At 52.5% G+C, this 20,882-nt stretch overlaps 1 protein-coding gene and 1 long non-coding RNA gene across 2 annotated transcripts in view; one reads left to right on the top strand and one right to left on the bottom strand.

The window, feature by feature from the left end:
* The window catches only part of Grin2d (glutamate ionotropic receptor NMDA type subunit 2D), a 38,950-nt gene extending 19,008 nt beyond the window's left edge, over positions 1–19,942 (bottom strand). The window contains exons 1-9 of the mRNA XM_085682718.2: positions 18,019–19,942; positions 14,083–14,702; positions 10,434–10,548; positions 9,924–10,135; positions 9,540–9,708; positions 8,869–9,022; positions 6,433–6,558; positions 6,064–6,293; positions 5,048–5,208 (exon numbers count right to left, since the gene is read on the bottom strand). Coding sequence (XP_085538844.2) covers positions 5,048–5,208; positions 6,064–6,293; positions 6,433–6,558; positions 8,869–9,022; positions 9,540–9,708; positions 9,924–10,135; positions 10,434–10,548; positions 14,083–14,702; positions 18,019–18,474 — 2,243 coding nt within the window. The 5' untranslated portion in view covers positions 18,475–19,942. The remainder of the gene's footprint in view (positions 1–5,047; positions 5,209–6,063; positions 6,294–6,432; positions 6,559–8,868; positions 9,023–9,539; positions 9,709–9,923; positions 10,136–10,433; positions 10,549–14,082; positions 14,703–18,018) is intronic.
* LOC146889977 (uncharacterized) lies at positions 13,377–14,388 on the top strand. Its single transcript, XR_014999525.2, has 2 exons — positions 13,377–13,498; positions 13,814–14,388. It is a non-coding gene; the product is annotated as an uncharacterized LOC146889977 (long non-coding RNA).
* Positions 19,943–20,882: the final 940 nt, after the last annotated feature.

The following is a 20,882-nucleotide window of genomic DNA, read 5'->3' as shown; positions in this document are numbered from 1 at the left end:
AAGGAATGAGCTGGATCTAGCCGTCAAAGCCATGGCTCTCCATATTGCTTAGTAAATTAATGGCTCATGTGGTCAGAAAAAGAAAAATACACAGTAAAGAGAGATTCAAAGAGGAAGAAAACCTCTAAATGGTTTACAGTGTGTATATGCAGACTAAAAGTTAAAGTTCTTAAAGTTAAAAGGAAAGAAAGAGAGTAGTTGGGTGTGGTGGTACACACCTTTAATCCCAATGCCTGGGAGGCAGAGGCATATTGACCTCTGTGACTTCAAGGGGTAGAGGTAGATTGACCTCTGTGACCTCAAGGTGTGGTAGTACACGCCTTTAATCCCAATGCCTGGGAGGCAGAGACAGAGCTCTGTGAGTTCAAGGTGTGGTAGCATACACCTTTAATCCCAGCACTGGGGAGGCAGAGACAGGAGGATCTCTGTGAGTTCAAAGACAGCCTGGTCTACAGTGTTATTCCAGGACAAAGATATACAAAGATCCTGTCTCAAAAAGTAAAAGTAAAAATAAAAGAAATAGAGGTTAAAATAAAGCCACATAAAGATGGAAAATGCACAGAGAATCTTCATACTGTATGCTATTATGCTCTCTTTAAATTGTTTGATTGCTGAGGAAGGAGCAACAACTGCTAAAAGACTTTTGTTTATAAATGCTGCTGAACTAACCCAAGATAGGAATTTTGAAAATACCTTGGCTTCAAAACTGAAGTCAAAAGGTATGTTACTTTGGAGAAGAGATTTTGCTTTTGTTTCCACAGAAAACGAGAGACTCTGGATTTATTCAGAGTTAAGAATAATCACCTTTGACCAAGGGAGGCCACCTGAAAAATCTCCGATAGGAACAGATGGCCCAGATGACAGAGTTCTACGTCCAGAACTGATTCAAGACTGCAGCCTGAGATGATCAAGACTCCCAGGATACTTCAGTCAGGACTTGACTATAACTCTAAATTTTCTTTAGGTCCCCTTAAGACTATCAGCGCCCCCAACCAGCAGGAAGTAGCCTGAAATACTACGCCCACATTCCCAACAAATGGATTATGGGTATTTTTCCTTTGTTTAAAAAAAAAAAAAGAGAGGGAAATGGTGCGGGAGAATTATCTGTATTCTGTCAATCATATTTTAATAAAACGCTGATTGGCCAGGCAGGCAGTATAGGCGGGAAAGCCAGACAGGAAGTAGGGGTGGAGCAAAGAGACTGGGAGAATTCTGGGAAGCAGAGAGGTTCCTCTGCCATTCCTGTGCAGACCACGGAAGAAGCAACATGTAAGCTGACACACTGAGAAAGGTAATGAGCCCATGTGGCTAACGTAGATAAGAATAATGGGGTAACATAAGTTATAAGAGCTAATAAGTAGCCTGACCTAATGAGCCAATCAGTTTATAACCTTATGGAGTCTTGTGCGTGATTTTTCTTTGTTGCTTGCCGGCTGTTGGGGTACTGGGCTGGACAGAAACCCCAACAAGCCAGCCCTCATACTACAGCTGGTGAGCACCTGTCTTCGCTCTGGCAGTGCTGGGGTTACAGGCACATGCTGGCACTCCTAGCTTGTATTTGAGTCCTGAGAATTTGAACCCAAGTCCTCATGCTTGTACAACAAGCCTTCACTCAGCAAGCCGCTCTGCAGCCCTGCCCACCCCGCTGTCTCCCCGTCTCCAGTGGAAATTACAAGTGGATGGGGACTTGGGCATCAGGCCGAGGAACTACTAATGTGTTAGAGGTACTTAGGGAACGTTTGCCAAAAAAGCTGATGAGTGGGCCAGGAGGCCGATTCTGACTCAGCACTCCAGAGGCTGAGGCGGGTGGATCTCTGTGAGTTCCAGGTCAGCCAGACCTACCTAATGAGATCAGTCTCAAAAACCAAACTAAAACAAAACAAAAAGACCCAAGGCAAACAAGGAACTGATGAGTATATGCTGTGTCCAATCCTTGGGGAGCAGGCTCTTTTTCTGTGTCCCCCACAGAGCATGGAGCCCCTGAGGCCAAGGGTCATACCCACTGGAACAGTTCTTTTAGGTTCTGCTCTGGGAATCCTGGTACTTTGAAAACACTCCACACCCACTCTAACCCTCCTCAACAAGGGAGAGGTCCGAGCAACTGGGGAGCGTGAGCCAGAGATGGTGAGCATCCTTGAAGAAAGGAAAGGCAAGAATTCAGCTTTAGGGAAAGGCAGGCCAGTCAATCTTTATAACCCGGGGAATGGAAGGAGCCAGCAGTCACATTCCTTTTGGGTTGTTTAGAGTTATCTGTCAAGGCAGGATGGCTACCATGCTGCTTCCCTAGCTCAATGTACTAAGTTTTCCATAGCATACAGTCCTGGGAAGTTTACAAGGGTGCCTGCCTGGACTCTCAGCAACACCAGCCATATGAATAGTGGGTGCAGGGAGGGGTGGCGAAGGAGGCACCCACCAAGGGTTGATGGCCAGAGCGTGCACTGCAGGAGACAAAACGGAACTACCAGATAGGGAGTGCTGAAGCCCGGCCCAAGGGGAGGCTCACTGGCTTATAGAAAGTTTAGTACAGAGTCCATGTGACCCCAGAAAGAGAGGAATAGAGGGGCAGAGATGAAGAGTTACCAAAGAACTTTGCTGGGCTTGGCAAAAACAAACAAAAATCAAAATCCCCTAAAGCATGGGGCGGGACTCGGCAGACGGTGAGAGCGCCTCAGCTCAGCTCACACGTCCATCTTTCCGGTGCCCTGACAACTGCGTGTGGCTGTTTGATAGGGTCTTATAAACACGGAAGTCCCTGAGAGAGGGTTTCCAGAAGACCCTCCATGTTTGGAACTAGGATGTGCTGCGTGGAGCAGCAACAGCCTTCCTGTGACCACGAGGCAACCAAACAAGCACAAAGGTCAAAACCGCAAGTTTGGCAGAGCAGAAAATGCGTAGAGTTTGAATCTTCGAATTGTCCTGCTAGCCTAGCACTATTTTGTTTTCTTTTTTAGAGACAGGGCTTAGCTATGTAGTTCAGAATGCCCTTAATCTCTCAATAGAGTGGGTTGGGATGGCAGGCATGAACCACCATGATTGGCTCCCTGGAGTTGCCATCCCAGGAGACACAAAAACCAGTGTGCTAAAACTGGTTTTAAAATCCTACCAACCCAGGAATCTTCTTTCTGCTGATCATGGTTTCCAAGTACAAACCTCCCCCAGAACTGCTCTGGAATGTGTACCCGAGTGAAGACTTCTGCTTCAGGCCCAGGCTGAACCTATACTGTGCCTACCGCAGACGCACTCAACAATCCACTGAGACAAAGGGGTAACAGATCCAGCCAGGACGGCTGCTGGAGGGGCAAGCAGGAAACTAAGTCGAGGAAGAAAGTTTCTAGATGACGTAATGGCCTCCACATTGTTCCTGCTCCCCTATAGCCCCTCTGCATTGAAGGAGGGGAATGAACCATTTCCCACTGCAGTGAAGGACATTTGGGGACAAGAACGGAGGCTTCTTTGCTTAATCTCCTACAAAGGTGTCTCACCACTTTGTCACAAGAGCCAACTCTGATGTCCTCAGGGGTCACCACCAGTCCTACTCTCCTCTGCCCTTCAGCCTCCTGCTCTTCCAGATGTCCCTCCACACCTACCTCAGGGACTCTGTACACCTCTTCCTGCAAGGTTCTGCGTCTACCCTGAGAGCATGGACACACTCCCTCTTCCTAGAAGGCCACCTGACGCCTGGTGACGTGACCCTGCCAAGTGACCCGAGGAGCCCACTCTGACGCCCGGGGACCCTGCCGAGGGGCCCTCTGAAGCCTGGTGACCCTGTCGAGGGGCCCTCTGATGCCTGGTGACCCTGCTGAGGGGCCCTCTGATGCCTGGTGACCCTGCTGAGGGGCCCACTCTGACGCCTGGTGACCCTGCTGAGGGGCCCTCTGACGCCTGGTGACCCTGCTGAGGGGCCCACTCTGACGCCTGGTAATACGACCCTGCCAAGGAGCCCACTCTGATGCCCGGGGACCCTGCCAGTTTGTGTGTTTGATACTCATTTTTCACCCTAGACCCTCAGTAACCGAGAACAGGAAATGTCTGTCTAATATTAGTACAGCACAAAAAGGCAATAAGAAAAGAACCATGCTGAAAGACTAAATAAATGAGGGACACTCAACGTAGGAAACTGCAGTGCTGGGGAATGGACCCCGGGTTTGGGGCACACCAGGCCAGCTCTCTACTCCTGAATCACAACCCAGGACCTAAACTAGATTTGCCATTTCAGGGTGCTACAGTCTGGGGACTGAATTTAAGTGTATCCCTATGATTTACGGAGCTAACATAAAAAATACAGATCCTTTCCTGTAACCCAAATATTCACTGCAGCGTTCAGAACTGGTGATAGTGGCACAAAAACTATGGCAAAGCCATTGTGGAGTAATCTTTGTGTGCACTGTGGATGTGGCTCTGCCAAAGCGCCTTCCAATAGCTAGGCAGGAGGAGGTAGGCGGGCCTTCCAAGAAGAGATGAGTCTAGGTACAGGAAGACCCAGAGGAGGTGGAGAGGAAGCAGGAGGTACAGGATGGATGAGACAAAACATAGATGAATATAAATGGGTTAATTTAAGTTATAGGATCTAGTGGGACAAACCTAAGCTATAGGCCAAGATTTCATAATTAATAATAAGTCATGTGATTTTTGTGAGCTGGCGGCTCAAAGAAAAATCTGTCTACAGAGAGCCACTGTGCTCTGGCCACTGTTCTGTGTGGATTAACTATGTTGTTCTGGTTGTTTTAAGACAGGGTCTCAGTATGAAGCCCTGGCTGGCCTGGAACTCACCAAGAGCTGCCCCTACTTTAATTCCAAATGGTAGAACTAAAGGCACATGCCACCACTCCTAACCAAACTTTGTTCTTCTACCAAGGAGCTGCCTTTATGATCCTCACTGTACGGACAAGAAACAGATTCAGAGCATTGAATCAAGTGTCTACAGTTACAAAGCACAGACGCTTTGAGTCTTCCAGGCCCTCTTAGTGAACTGCCCCAGGCTGACCTCAGTCGCGGGCCCCACCCCTCCCCAAATGCTCGAGGCCCCATTGCCCGAGTCTGCGCTGACCCTGCCTTGAGCTGTGTGAGAGCCTCCTCCACTCGCGGCTGGTTGTAGCGCACCATGTAACTGTGCATGTCAGGGTAGTTGCTGCGGATATTCTTCTCCGTGGACCCGTTGGGCACCGTCCCAAACTTCAGGGGTGGGTATTGCTCTTGGGGCCTCTGGAACTGAACAGAAGGGGGAATTGTTAAGGTACCCTCTAGGAAACTCCCAAATCCAATGTCCCATTCTGGAGAGCCAGCCCTTAGTTTGCTGGCTCTGGAGTGGGCCAAGCAGTCTATTCAGAAATAGCCCTGTGTGTAAGCACAGATGTAGGCACAGGGGTGTGCTGACTCAGAGTGCTGACAGAACCACATTCCCCTTGCTATATGTAAGGCATGACCAACATATTCTGTTTATTCTGCTACTCTACCTTTATTCCACTGAAAACAATGCTCAATGCAACCTCTCCCATCTACCCCCAACCCCCCAACAGTGTCCCTCACGGCTGCTATCCCTGTGTACTGTGTACTGTGGCTGGCACCACACGGCAAGAGCACAAGCCCAGAGGGTGGGCATTTTGAGTGTTTTGATGGAATGGTTTTATGCATGTTGAATCTAATTAGTAAAAATCTGGAGTTGACTTGACTGCTGTTCTTATCTGAGACAGGGACTCACTAGTAGTCAGCCTGTCCTTGAACTCTGGAGGGCAGTGATTACAGGCCTGCATCATTAGCCTGAAAATGACTCCTGTATGTCTGATGCTGTGTTATTTCTACATTTCTAGTAACTCATCGCCGGTGTATTTTACTCAAGCAGCACAGTCTCCAGTGGATCAGCTGTGTCACAATGGAGTCTTCACTGCAATGTGAGAGGTATTGCTGCTCCTGGGACACTGGAGGGACACCCTCTTTCCCCAGGACCGTTTAAATCATTCATCTTCTCTCTACTGCTCTGGAATCCTTCTTGGGCAGCCTCCCAGGAGCCCCTCTGTTCTGGGACAGGTGACAAGCCAGCTGGGCCTACCCCATCCCTGTACACACCTTTCGGTCACTGAGCCCAGACACGGTGTCCACATACTCCTCCTGGATCATGAAGGCAGCCAGATTGGCTGTATAGCTGGCAAGGAAGATGACAGCAAAGAAGGCCCACACAAGAACCATGATCTTGCTGGTGGTGCCCCGCGGATTCTCCACTGGCACGGAGTTGTTGAACACCAGGGCCCACAGCAGCCAGATGGATTTCCCAATGGTGAAGGTCGAGCCACCAGGGCCTGTGGGGGCCAGGATAGGAAGGGACCTCACAGTCCTTCCACTCCCCAGGAGAGGAGAAAGGACTGCCATTCTTAGCTCTATTCCAGGGGCTACTGGGAAATATAGTTCTGCGTAGGGTCAGGCAGGAAGGGGACTCACGTTTGCCCGTGGCCAGGCTGCGGTTATAGCCCACAGGACTGAGGTACTCAAAGATGAAAACGGTGACGGCAACCACGGTGAGGCACATGACGAACATCATCACCCACACAGCGGGGCTGTAGGGCTCTGGGGACACGGGAGGTGTCAGCCAAGCAAGGGCTTGGGGGAGCAGGTGGAGCCCGGTCGACTCCATCCTGCTCTGTTCCCTTCTCTGGTGCCCACTTCATGGACAGCCTATCAGTACACACACTCCTTACGGGAATCTTTCCCAAGAGCTACCGTGACCATTTCTGTGGCTCTCACCCCCTAATCTAGCTGTCTCCTAGATGCTCCCTGAGCCCAGGGTCTGAATCTTCACCTCTTAGCTTCCCCTCGGGCTGTTCTGCCACCCCAGGCTCTGCATCTGGGCACCCATGACAACCCAGCCCCAGGCCACACACCTTGCCATCCATCTTTCTTGGTCATAGATGACAAATTTTGCTCCTCAAGCTCCTTGGGCCTGTCCTCCCCACCCCCATGGCCAGCAAGGAACAAGTCCGGTCCCCAAGGGAAAGGATCTTTCTCCTTTGGTCTTCTCTCTCTCTCTGAGGAGCCTTGCTTAGACGGCCAGAGCAAAGGGGGAACGGAAGTGACCTGCTAGCCTTGTTCTCTTCCCCACGTCTGTTGTCTCCAGAGATGGTGTTTCTACACAAGGTACCACAATATGGCTTCCAGATCACCCCAAACCTGCATCCATCCGACCTTCCAGAGATGGTGTTTCTACACAATGTATCACAATGTGGCTAGGAAGATCACCCCAAACCCACATCCATCCGATGCCCCCCATGCCTCTGCACATCTTCATCCTTTGTGTCAGGGGTCACTGCGGTAGCCCCCACCCCTGCCAGCTTCCTGCTCCCACAGGGCTATCAACTCACAGCTGAGCACATATCCTCATTACCTTCTCAAGTTAAACCCTTGCCACCACAGAAAGAATAAAGCCCAAACTTAGTATTAGAGTCCCAGTCCAGCCAGATACACCACCCCCTCAGCCTTCTGGCCACCCCTTCACCCGGCTCCTCACCAGCCACACAGGCCAGCCGCAGTCTCAGGCAGTCCGCCATGCTGGTTGCTGCCTGCCTCCAATGGTCTTTTTTTCAAATCTTTACAAAGGTGAAATTCCTTCCTCAAAAAGGCCTCTCTCTCCTACTCATATCAAACTCTACCCTGTGCCTCTCTCTCTCCCCACATCAGCCTGAATTCTCATGGTATCTGTTATCGTTGGAACTGTCTAGTCTGTATCCCCTAAGAAGGCAGGTGGCTCCTAGGAGGTAAGAATTTGTCTGTCTTAGTCACCATGGTCCTCCAGATCTCAGATCCAATCTCCAGCACTGGAAAAACACTAAACAAACAAACAAACAAAATCCCTCCTCATTTTTGAGCCTGGCTATACCTGGCCTTGGAAGGCTTTTTTTTTTTTTTTTTAGAGAAATCCTTGAGTTCAGGAGACAGAGATATAAGAGTGGTTGCATGTTCAAGGCCAACCTAAGCTACATAGTAAGTCCACATCTCAAAAAAACAGAAACAAAAATCTCCCTGGTGGTGGTTGTGCATGCTTTTAATCCCAGCATTTGGGAGGCAGAAATGAGTGTATATCTGTGAGTTTGAGGTCAGCAAACTTGCTTATAGAACAAGTTCTAGGACAGTCAGAGCTACACAAGAGAAACTCTTGTGGGGTTTACTGGGCTGGAGAGATGACTTATTGGTTAAGAGCACTGGCGGTTTTTCCAAAGGACCCAGGTTCAATTCCCAGCACCCACATGGCAGCTCACACCTGTCTGTAACTCCAGCTCTAGGGGATGTGGCACCCTTACACAGTCATACATGCAGGGAAAACACCAATGCATATAAAACAAAAATAAACCTTGAAGTAAAATGAAACAAAACAAAAAATCTGGTTGGGTGTGGTGGGGCACACCTTTAATCCCAGCACTCAGAAAGCAGAGACAGGTGGATCACTCCGAGTTCTGAGTTCTTGTACAGCCAGAACTAGATAGAGAGGCCCTATCTGGAAAACAAAACAAAACAAAACAAAACACCCAAACCAAACCAAAGGCCCTGTCTGGAAAACAAAACAAAACAAAACAAAAAACCCAAACCAAACCAAAGTAAACAAAAGTCAAACAATCACTGAGTGCAAATCCAGGATCAGAGCTGTCGCCGGCTCTGCAAGGCCGGCTCCTGAGCTCACGCTGGCCGAGCTTCCCGCTGAGATTCCTGCCAGGGAAAGGATTTCTCCCACTGTTCGGATCAGGAACCGGAAGCTTGGAAGTGAGGGTCCTTCATGGGGGTCAGACACCAGTGCAGGGAACCCTGGGACAGGACCCAGGGCCCACACTGTTTGAGGCAGTTGTCCTAGCCTTGGCTAAGTGTGAATCCCTGTCCTGGCTGGCTCACCGAGGAAGGCAGAGGGGGACACAGTGCCATTGCTGCGTGCCACCATGACGCTGATGCCTGTCTCTACAAAGGGGACGGAGAAGTCCACGATCTCGGACCGCTCCTCATTGATGGTAAGAGAGCCGATGGCCATGTCCGCACGCTGATAGAACACCTGGGGTGGATCGAGGAGTTGGCAAGGGAAGCAGCTCAGGGGACAGAGGCCAGCGCTGGGCAAAGCCTGACCCTGGGAGACAGTGATGATGTGGGAGACAGGCTAGGAGGTCTGGCTGATGAGTGAGGAGGGGAACAGAGGGGCAGGGGAAGTAAGGGAGAGAGAGCAGAAGCAGGAGCAGGGCTCCTCTACCCACCCACGTCCGCTTCACTTGCTTAAGTTTAGGGATCCAGCCTTCCCACCTGCCCCCTTCTTGGAGTTCCACCCTCCAAAAGCCCTTCCCATGAATTCTGTCCTCCCACCCCCACTTCCCAGGCGCTCCACCCTTCTAGTCCTTTCTCCCAGGTCCCTTCTGGCGCTCTCAGAACTTGCAGTTCTCTTGGCTCTACCTCTGAAGATGCCCTCAGCCCTCAGCCCACCTCAGGCTGCACCCTTAGCAAGCCCAGTTCCCTTGGCCACGCCCCCGCTCCCTAGGATCCTCAGATTCCTCGCCCACAGGCTCTGGCCCGCCTCTTACCTCACCAATCATGCCGTTCCAGACTCCATCGATCTTCTTGCCATGCTTGCCATTGGTGACCAGGTAGAGGTCATAGCTGAAGCCAATGGTGTGCGCCAGCCTCTTCAGAATGTCAATGCAGAAGCCCTTGCAGCACCGCTTCTCCGGGCGGGGAGCGTCAGGCGGAGGGCTGCGGGGAGCGAGCAGGCTTGGCGAGGTTGGGGACCACTGTTAGGCTCTCCCATGAGATGAAGGACAAGCAGCAGTTAAAACTACGGCTTGTGCCTTTTTGGGAGACTGAAGCATCCCCCAGGTCACCCAGCCGGAGGGCCGAGGAGCTGGGGCCTGACCCGCTGTACCTCTGGGGGAAGAGGAAGCTGAACCAGCTGGATCTGGGGCTGTCACCTGTGGGTACGGTTGAGCTGGGTCCGGCAGGGGACTGAGTCTCTGATGCAAGTGCCGCTGATGGGGTCCGCTGGCTCCACAATGACAAAAGGTCTCTCCTCCAGTGTGGCCACGGTGAGGTGCTGTGTGTCATCCACTGGCTGCAGAAAGCGGCCATAGCGGGACCATAGTGGGTACTTGAGGCGGAGGGTCTGTTGTTCCCAGCTGCCCACCTTGGGGAAGAAAAAACAAAAACAAAACAAAAAAAAAAAACAAGTCATGCTTCCTGGGGGCATTCCAGGGTGTCCTGGCTTTTCTGGGCTGTGGGTTCCATCTTCCTCCAGAACCCAGATTCCTCACTCCTTCCTCCTTCAGACCAGAACCTGGGCCTTCAATTATGACTTTCGATAGGACCTCAGAGTCTAGACCTGTCTCTCCTCCCTCAGATTTGGTGTCCAGGACCAGCCCTCCTCGCTTAGATCCAGGGATCCAAGTGCCCTCCCACAGATGCCTGGAGTCTGGGCCACTCACCACTTCCCACGTCCTGTCCCTGGTAAGGGAGATGACCACCAGTGAAGGGTTCACCAGAAAGCCATCTTCATTGAAGGAGTAGTCTCGGTTATCCCAGGTGATGTTCATGAAGTACCTGCCCAGGAGAAAGGGAGGGTCCACTGGGTGCTGAGGGCTGAGCCTCTTTTCTCTCGCCAGCCCTAGTTGCCAGGCCCCAGGACCAGGCCCCACACTCTTAGCCTGGCGCTGACACCTTCGAGTCCTTGAATGCCATGGTTTCACCTTTCCTGAAATTCCCTGTCTGGTGGCTTCCCACCTGGCAACTCTGAACAGCACTAAATGCGGTGTCACTTGGAACATGGGGAGCGTTTACTGCCGCCAGGCCTTTGTGAGGGTTGTGCTGTTCCTGTAGAACTTTCTCTCATCTTGACCAGCTCCGATGCTGTGCATACTCAGCTCAAGTGCCTTCTCCTGGGAGGAAGCTCCCTGGGAATCTCTGGGCTCCCTGAGAATCTCTGGGCTCCTGAACATCTTCCCTGTGCTGAGTACAGCAGCTCCCTGGGAATCCCTGGGCTCCTGAATATCTTCCCTGTGCTGAGTACAGCGAGCTCTCACACCATCTCTCATCGGCTGCTCCCGCTGTCCTCCAGCCAGGCTACCAGTTTGCAAATCCCATTCTTCCTTACCCATCCTTCTCCACCCCCTATAGTCCTGGACCCTCCCCTAGGTCTCCGGCTTGGCTTTCCAGTCTGTATCTCACTCCAGAGAAGTCTTTCTACACCTAAAGCTGATTCTATGCCAGTCCTAACCTCCAGAGCCTGCCTTTGGCTTGCAGAATCCCAGAATAGAGTCTTAAGCCTTACAATTGTGCACACAGGGCAAAGCTTTGGTCCCACCCACCTTCCTGACCTCATCACCCCTCATCTGTTATGTGCTATGGCAGCTCTGTGTTTGCCTGTCCCCCCCCCCCCCTTGGGTCTTTCTATGTGTTTCGATCATGCTTGGAATGAATGTTCTCCATATCTGGTGAAGCAGCAGAACATCCTTTGATTGATGCTGGCCTGAAGGCCCTGCCTGTCTCCTTGGGGCCATTCTATCCCAGCCACACAGATGACTGAAGCCCGGCAGCCCTTGCGGACTTGCTCTTCCCTCTGTTTACTCAGATCTTCCAGTGCTCAGCTCCATCTATGTACAATGATTTTAAAGAAACATGTGTATGTGTGTGTGCCTGAGTGAACTTATTGTTCCACATGTGTACAGGGGCCCATGGAGGCCAGAAGAGAGTATTGCAACCCCAGGAACTCTGTGTGTGTGTGTGTGTGGCTGTGAGCTACCCAATGTGGGTGCTGGGACCTCTGCAAGAGCAGCAAGTGCTCTTAACTGCTAAGCTATCTCTCCAGCTCCTCCTCCATCTGTATCAGTTTAACCTTGAAGCTTTACCTACCTGATATGATCTAACCCCCTAGACCTTTTGTCTCACACACCCCCAATTTATTCTCATCTCAGAGGCTGTCACCTGAGGGCAGCTCTCTTTCCTTGGCTGTTCCCTCCTTGTCGCCCTCCTCAGACTGTTGCTCTGTGAAAGCAGAGGATTGTTTCAGCAGTTCTGTGAGCCAGGGTCTGTCTTTCTGTCTGTCCATCTCTCTGTATATGCCGCTCATACATATGAATGTAGATGTAGATGTCCATTTCTTTGGCTGGCCTGGAACTCACTACCGAGACCATGCCAGTCTTGAACTCAGGGCTCTCCTGAATGCTGGGATTAAAGGAGTAAACCACCACACCCAACTCGGGTTCTTTTGAGCCAAAGCGGTGCTTGTCCATAGACTCTCAGTAGGGGTTTCCCAGTGGATGGACGTTTGGCTGGTCGTTGATACCTAGGTCTCAGTTTAGAATTCTCTCCTCCAGGAAGCCTCCCTGACACTGTAGCTTACCCCACAGTTGTGCGGCCTGTTATTGGGAGGCTGCTTGTCACTAACCAGTTTTCTCTTGGGATGCTGTTCTACAGCGAGCCCTGTAGGTTCTAAAGTTATGAGGAAGGAGAAATTATGGATTAAGATCTGAACAGAGGCTGGGAAAGGTAAGCCTGTGTGTGTGTGTGTGTGTGTGTGTGTGTGTGTGTGTGTGTGTGTGCAGAATCAGAAAGACAAGTCAAGAGATGAAAGAGAGGCTGGCCCGGACTTGGCCTCGATTCCTGAAGTCTGTTCTGTGCATGTTTATCTTTCCAATGAACCCTCTTTCTCCTCTTTCTCCTGGGGAAATTTAAACGAGACTGCTTTTTGCAACCAAAACTGTCCTGGTTGGGCAGGATTCCTCCCCCATGTCCCCTACGGCTGCTGCCATCTCCATTACTGCCAGCCTCACACTGTGTGGCCATTATTCCCATCCCTGTATGTCACCTCTTTAGGCCCTTGCAGTCTTTGAAGAAGTCTGTGGTCTTATTCATCCCTGTGTTCTCAGGGCCCAGCATGAGCCCTAGTTCCTAGCAGGCGCTCTGTGTTTATGATCACAGGATCCTTCTCTCACCCTCTTGTTCTGGGGTCCTGGTTCCCAACCCAGCTGTCCATTCTCCTCCCTTAGGTCCTCTTCTGCACCCACCACCTCCTCCTAAGCTCAGCTGGGCTCTGGATTAATGGTCTTCCTTCCGCCAAAGTTTTCCATGGTAGAGATGCTGTCGCACCCAGTAAGCTGGACCCACGGCCACAATATGGGTGGACACACCCAGCACTTTGCAGCCACATGCAGAGGTGCTATTAAAATAACTGTCAGCACCAATCCATCAGAATGGGAGTCTAGCCAATCAGCAGAGATGTTTACGCAGAATAGCTAAGCCTTGAACAATCAGTATGTCAGTGTTTTCAGTAATAATTTGTGAGACCTATACCCTCTCCATTACTCCAAGTTGCTGGCTCTTTGCCACATCCTTTCTCCTTCTCTAGACTGGGCTCATTCTGTCATGCCTACAACCCAACTTCTACTGTGCAAAGAATAGATAAACAGGATTACCACATGGAGCCTCTCTCCTGACAACCAGGACTCATCTCTGGGAAGTTACAAGACAGAGAAAGAATGTCTGCCTTGCACAGGTAACTCGATCATTGGGTCTTTTTGTCACTGAGACTTATCTCATGATTTTTTTAAAAATCCAGTTCAAGTTGCTATCAATTGTCACTGTTTTTACTTACAAAACAAACAAGCCCAGAAGCACTGCCAATTCAAACATGATAACTGGTCTATTATAAGACATATTTTGATTTCAAGGACATTAAAATATAAAAGAAAATGGATATTTCTGTTTTAGATATTTTAGGCTTGTTTCTTGCCCCTGTCTTCAGAGTGCTGGGATGGTAAGTCTATACTTCCACACTGAACTAAAATCACACATTTCTGTTTTGAGACAGTGTTTCATGCAGCCCAGGCAGACTCGCAGACAAGGATGACGCAGAACCACTGAGTCTCCTGCCTCCACTCCTGAAGTGCCTGGAATTCCAGTCTTTTGCCACCATGCCCAGCCATATTCATGAAATAATGGAAACCAACCCTTTGTAAAACAGATCACCTGGCTGACCCCCAGAAAGGCCGCTCAGATTCCCGCAGAAAAGGAAGTGATAGCCGGGATGAGCTCCAACCGGGCCGCTCATTACAGAGTGCTCCAAACATCCCCAATCACCTGTGCAGACTCTCCCCACGGTGGGTGCGATTCTGGGCGCGGCAATCATGACCCAGTTCAGGCAGGAAGCCATAGTCTCGCAGCAGGGCTTGGGCACCTCTGGCCACCACCGCCACACCAGCAGCCACTCGACGTGCCAAGTCGTCACGCCAGCCAGCAGAGCGCACTGCAAACAGCCCTGCAGGCAGTGGGGCACCTCCTGGCAGAAGAAGGGGTTCCCCAGGGACCCCGGAGCCCCCGCCTCCGGCCAGCTGAGGTCCCACCATGAACCAGACATAGCCAGGCCCAGTGAGGCCAGCCTCTTCTGCTGCCCGGAAAACAGGCTCTGCCTCCTCGCGGGCGCAGAAGAGCAGGCGGATCTGCGCGCTGACACTCCGGAGCTGTGCGCCCAGGACGGCTTCACCAGCCCCGGGATCCAGTGTCAGCGCTCCTCGATGCTCCCAGCCCACCAGGCTGCCATCAGTCAGCACCTCGATGTATGACAAGAAGGCCCGATGGCCTGGGGCACGCGTGGTCACTGCCACAAAGGATGTCCAGTCGTACTCCTCCAGCACCTCAAAAATGACCTGCAGCTGCTGCTCTGTGGAGGAGCCGAGCTGCAGGAAGGTGGAGCCCTTCTCCTGTGGGGACAGGGAGACCAGTGAGCTGACCACAGTTGCCTGAGCCAGTGCACCACAGCTTTCGCCATGGCTGCTTACCAGGCCTGGCTCCTTTTCCTTCTGTAGCCCTGGCTACAGATATATTCCTTCATATATTTAACCACATAACTGAGCTCTTCCAGACCCTCCTTAAAAAAACTCACCCTGAACCTTACTCTCCTGTCTGAGGGCAGCTGTAGAGACCTGGAGGAAAACTCTGAAGGCCTAGGGTCTCACAGTCACAGGAGGAATGGATACCTCCAGTCAGGATGCCCCCATTTGGAGTTTGTATGAGTGAGAAACAACCTACTGGGGTGAGCTGCTGAGGTTTGAGGGTTTATCTGTGGCAGTAGATAATAGTACTACCATGAATTCACCCCGTATCTTCCCAGTATCCCCTGAGGCACTCTAGCCCAATTTGCAAAGAGCAGAACTACAATTCCCATCATGCAGTGAGGATGCTGAAGGGTACTCTTCCTTCCAAGTGGAATAGACTGGCCCTTTCATTTCCCTCCTGCCCTTTTGGCCCCCATTTCTGTCTCCTTTTTTGGCCTCTATTCCTCAATCAGAACCCTAAACAATAAAAGTGGTCTTTCTGGTGTTCCTTTCCTTTTCTGTTTACACTCCCTAGCAAGGTCATTAGTACCATGGCTTTCAGTATTGCCTCTAGCACTATCCAGCCCTGTGGCCACCAGCGATGTGTAGCTATTCAAATTAAACCGAAAAAAAAAACAACTGTAGTTCCTCAGCTGTGCCGTGCGAGTGCTCGGCGGCCACCTGTGGCTCTGCAGCTGCTGCTGGATGGAGCAGACACAGTCCGGCTTCATCGCTGCAGGGAGCTCTGCTGCATGCCCAGGGCCCCATCTTTGGTCACAGCCATTCCTGTGAGCTCCAGACCTATCCCACTTTCTAGTCACCTTCTGCAAACCAGGGTTTCCACACGTGTCTCAGGAACCTGCCTGTCAAAAGCAGGTTTCTTGACTCTTTACAACACCCCCAATCCAGAGCCCCCCTCCATCCTTCCCTCTAGGATCTCACATAGCATCACATACAGAACAGAACCGACTCTGAACTCCTGCTCTTCTGCCTTCTCCTCTCCTCAGCACCACAGCACCACGGTGCTCTTGCCGAGACATCTGCAGCTCTCTGACACATTGCTGCGTCCATTCTCATGTCTTCTAGTTTGTTCTCCAAGCAGAACCAAAGTGATCATTTCAGAATATTAATTGGAACACATCACTTCTCAATTGAAAACCTTCCAATAATTCTACTTTAGAATCAAAACCAAAGAAAGTACCCACTGTGGCCCAAGCACAAGGTCTGTCTGCGCTCATCTGCTGCTTCCCAGCTCTTCACTGGCTCCAGCCACTCTGCCTAGGTCTTTCTCACATACATGTTTCTTCTAAGCTTTGCCCTTAGCAGTTGTCCCTCCTGGGGACACATTCCGAGTTCTTCCACGCCTAGCGCCCTCTCATCATCCTTCAGGGCCAGCACAGACACCACCTCCTCAGGAGGCCTTTCTTGATTACCATCCATTGGAGCCTTAGCCTCAGTCATTAATGGTTCCCCCTAGGGCAGATTTCACTATTTGTGGCTTAGTTTGTTTTCTTCATTAGAGTGCAAATTCCATATGGCCCAACCTCCCTCAACTCAGATTTATAATCCTGAGCCTAAACAGGCCCAGGCCTCACAAGCCTTCCTGCAACCTCGCACAAACAGCCATCAGATTTCTCCTTTGGCATATGCCACTGGTTTGATGCTAGGCACAAGAAAGCTGTCCTGAGAAGAGGGGGCTTCCCAGCGTGCGGTGGAGACTCACGGAAGACCTCATCCCTCAGCAGGGCCTAGTGCTGGCATTCATTGTAGCATAGCTGGAGTAGTGAGGGTGACACCTTCTCCCACCCACGGACAGTGAGGGAATTATGCATCCCTAAAGGTGACAGGCTGCACAGAGTGGATAACTGTGTTCAGTGGGTCACACTCAGCAGCAACGGAGGCACAAGGGACCATGTGTGTCAGTGTTCCACGGAGGCAGCAGCCAGGCCTACAAATCAAGCCAAGAACAAGGATATTGGGCAGAGGCCTTTCCCACAATGTTTTGGACAGACCTTCGAGTCCTGGGATGCCATAGTGACCGGGTACACTGCCACTGGCCTTCCTAGCAAGGAACTGACTCATTTAGGCTCCACCCACTCAGGTGGCTCTGTCTTCCAGCCAATCCCATTTCTCTGTTTCACTTGCTCACCTCCAGTACCTTTCTTCTTAGGCTTCATCTTTCTCAGTCTGCAAACTAGGCTAGTCCAAGTCTCTTCTTTGGTACCAAATGCCCAGTACAACCCACTGTCCCCAGGTGTCTGGAGACAGGCCTCTCTTCAGGACACTGCCAGCACCGGTCTCCCCACTTCACTTCAGGTGTCTGTGTCTGGCTTCCCAGTGCCTGGGCTCGTTCCTTTCTGTGTCCAGTTCAGGATCCTCATTTCCACACTTTTACAGTTTGACATGCTCCTTCTCAAAGCCTACTCCAAAGGCCTACTTCCTTTCTTGGCACACTCCTTTCATTGCACTGCTTGGACCCGTCTAGCCTCAGCCCTCTCCACTGGATCCCTCTCTCCTTCCTTGAGCTAGTCTGCTCTTCATCACCCCACGTTTCAGAATGAATGGCTCTGCTCTCATTCCTAGGTGCCGTGCTTTGGCTGAGCCATACACCATGCTCTCCTTGAGGACCTGATCCTCTTTCTTTATGATTCCCGTCCCTGCCTTTCTGGACACCACTTCCTCACCAGACTCTACCTCTTTCTGAACCTCATCCTTTCCAACTGACTCTTTCCCTTATTGGTCCAAGATCCATAATAGTCTCTGCCCCTGTCGCCTCTTACTAAAATCTATCTTTTCTACCACCGGTTCTTTCCCAGTTTTCACCTGTAACCCACCTCCTCCCTGTTTATCTGACCCTTGTAAGTGATCTCTGGAAGGTGCTGTGAACACTATAAAACACACCCGTCCAAGTTAGATTCCTCTCTGCCTAGACTTGACTCTTACCACCAACGTGGAAACTGACCAAAGGACGGCCCCGCCCCCAGTGACTGTCCCCGCCCTTATAAGCCCCCCAAACCTCGATGAAACCGGCTCTCAAGCTATCATAGGTCCCGCCTTTCAAAGCCTGCCTCTCAGAGTCTTGCCCTTCAGCCTCCCCTAGGCACTGCAACTCGACGAACGTTCCCACCCCAACTCAATCGAGACTATGCCCATTCCCGCCCCCAGTCGCAAGGCCCCGCCCCGCCCCCGCGGTCGCGCGCACCTTGGGCGTGAGCACGAGCGCGGCGCCGCCGTGCACGGCCACGATGGGCAGCGAAGTCTGCGCCGACAGGAAGTCGAGAATGGGCGCGACGGCGGGCGCGCGCGAGTCGTCCTCGAACACCACGCCGTGCACGCGCAGCCCCGACAGCAGGTCGCAGAGCTGCAGCACAAGGCTGCGAGGGTCCGAGCCGTTGAGCACCAGCGCCACTGGCCGCACGTCCAGGCCCGGGCTGCGAACTGCCGCCGCCACGGCCGGGCCCAGGCGCGCTGCCTCGGCCGCGTACGCGGGGCCGGAGAAGACCAGCGCCACGTTGAGCGGCCGCGCCCCGCCCGTGCCCCCGCCGGCCGCGCCCGGCCCCGGCGTCTCCTCCGGGAACGGGCTGGCGCACGCCAGCGCCAGCAGCAGCAGCATCTTAGCGGGGCCCCGAGGGCCGCGGGGGCCACCGGCGCCGCGCATCGCCTGCGGGCCCCGCCGGGCGGCCTCTGCGCGGACGGGAGGCGAGGGCAGAGCCCGAGGGGAGGCACAGGAGAGACGGGGCGAGAGGGGAAGGGTGGGTGATGGAGAAGAGGGAGGGGCAGACACGGAGAGAAACAGGGATGAGGGACAGAGATAAGGGGAGACAGAGACAGAGAGAGGAGACAGAGATTGAGAAACGGAGATGGGGAAGGTGGCAGTGGGACCCAGATAGTGAGGGAAGACGCAGAGTCAGGGTGAGAGGAGAAAGTTAAGTGAGGGACGGAGAGGCAGAAGCATAGAAACAGATGAAGAGAGAGAGAAAGAGGCAAAAGATGGACAGACACAGACCAGAGACAAGAAGAGACAGCGAGAAAGGCAATGGAGGGAGTGGAAGAGAAAGATGGAATCCAAGCAGAGGGAGGGGTGGGGGGTGAGATGGAGGAATGGAATGTGGGAACCAGGAGACACAAAGGCGGGAGGGGGTGAGTAATGGGGTCAGGGAAGATACAGAGGTAAGAAGAGGGGAGAAGGCAGGGAATGAATGGACAGGGATCATACAGATGGGAAAGAGACCCAGAGACGGGACAAAAACCACCAACAGAACCAGAGTGAGGGCAAAGAAGAGGGGACAGTTAGATATGGTCAGGAGAGATGGAAGGAGAGGCTCAAATGGACAAAGACACAAGAGAACGACCAAGCGAGAGGATGGTGACCAGGCAAGGAGAGACGGAGAGATAGATGAGAAAGTTGGGGGGTATAGAAGGCAGGGGGACCCACAGCCACCCAGAGTCAGGCAAACACCAACCTCAGGAAGAAGGAACGGAGATGGAGGAAGGCAGGCAGAGCAAATGAAATACAGAGAAGACAGAAATAGCGAGACAAGGCAGAGACCCAGACCCCCACCCGGGAGATGCCCAGCACAGACATGAAAGCAAAGCAGAGCCAGGTGGCAGAGAGAAAGAGAATAAAAGGAAGAGAGTAAAGGGGGAAATGAGAGAGGAAAAGGGGGTCAGGTGTGCAGGGAGAGAAAGGGGGGAGAAATTAGTGGGGTATCCAAGGAGAGGAAATACCCACCACCCCAAGCCATTCTCAGCCCCCTCCTCCTGTCCCTGCCCCCTCATTTTCATTCTTGATGAAGCTGAGTGACAAACCAGTCTTGGGGTTGGGGGCACAGCTGTGGAGCACTGCTGGGGGGGCTTCCTGGCTTCCAGCCCAGAGCAATTTAGTAAATTAAAGGAAGTGTTGCCTCCAGTGCCCCCTGTTGAGTACTAGTTGCCTGGGGTGGGTGGGCCAAGATCCCAGGCTCCTGGGTACTAGCTCTATGGAGGCGGTCATGGGGGCCTGATCTCTGCTCCCGGAAAGCACTAAGGGCCTGCACTGGGGGCTTCCTGAAAGGGTCAGGGTCCAGATACAGAAGGGTTCTCTCTTGGCTGTCAGTTTCCTGTCTTGTTGCCATGGTAGCACAGGCTTGTCCATTCTAGACAGCAAGGGTTGGGGCAGAGGCCCACACCCCCTACCCTGCCTGGAAACCTCACCCTCCAAATTGCCATCCCACCTTTCTGGAGGGCCTGAGCCTCTGTCTCCCCCGGGAAGGGGGTGCCCCCTCCCGCAGGCCGTGCCTCCTCCTGTCCCTCCTCTCCACTGCCTTTCCTTCCCCTAGCAGCTGGCTCAATCCGTGCTCAGAATAGCCCCCCCTTCCTCCCCAAAATAACGCACAGCTGTGGCCTGGCCCCTGCGGGGTTAATACTGGCTCTCCTCTCCCTTCCTGGTAGCTGCTCAGCCATCAGCCCCCTCTTTCGCTTCTCAGACCCTGGCCTCTGCAGTTTTGGGGTCTGAGGTTCTTGTCACTGTGAGGCCTAGGAGGGCAGTCTCAGCCCCACCCCATCAGGAGGCACTGTTTTCCCATAGAGGGAGGATTCCTGAGGGCAACCTTTCTACCCAGCCGTCTCACCCCGGTATCAGTTCTCTGAAGGCAAAGTCCCCAGAGCTCAGAACAGGGTTGGCAAAGTCCATATCGACCTCCACCTCATGAGTTTAGACATCTACTCCGTCCCCATGGTGGCCTAAGCAGCCGTTTCCCCAGCCTGCTCTGTCAGGAGTCCTGGCCCTCCTCTCTCTCATGGTGCCCTCCCTAAATTCCCGACTGAAGACTTGGCCTGGCAGGCACCCCCACCGCACCCAGCACAGTAGTGCACTCATTTCTTCCTCAGGACCCGGACGTCCTGGCCACCTCCCGCCCCAACAGCTGGGAATCTTGGTTTCTGTCTTGTTCTCCTTTAAGGAGCCCCCCCTTTTTTTGCTCAGACCCCATCAGTCCCAACATCCTTGCTGCCCACTAGGTCTGGCCTCCCCAGTTGTTCCTCTTATATCTTGTTCAGAGTGTAAGGAGGAAGGAGGTCTCTGCCTCC

Source organism: Myodes glareolus, chromosome 24 (assembly GCF_982192425.1).
Source record: "Myodes glareolus chromosome 24, mMyoGla1.1, whole genome shotgun sequence".
Lineage (NCBI taxonomy): Eukaryota > Metazoa > Chordata > Mammalia > Rodentia > Cricetidae > Myodes > Myodes glareolus.
The sequence above is the reverse complement of the archived record's forward strand: the minus strand, read 5'-3'. Positions and strand labels throughout refer to the sequence as shown.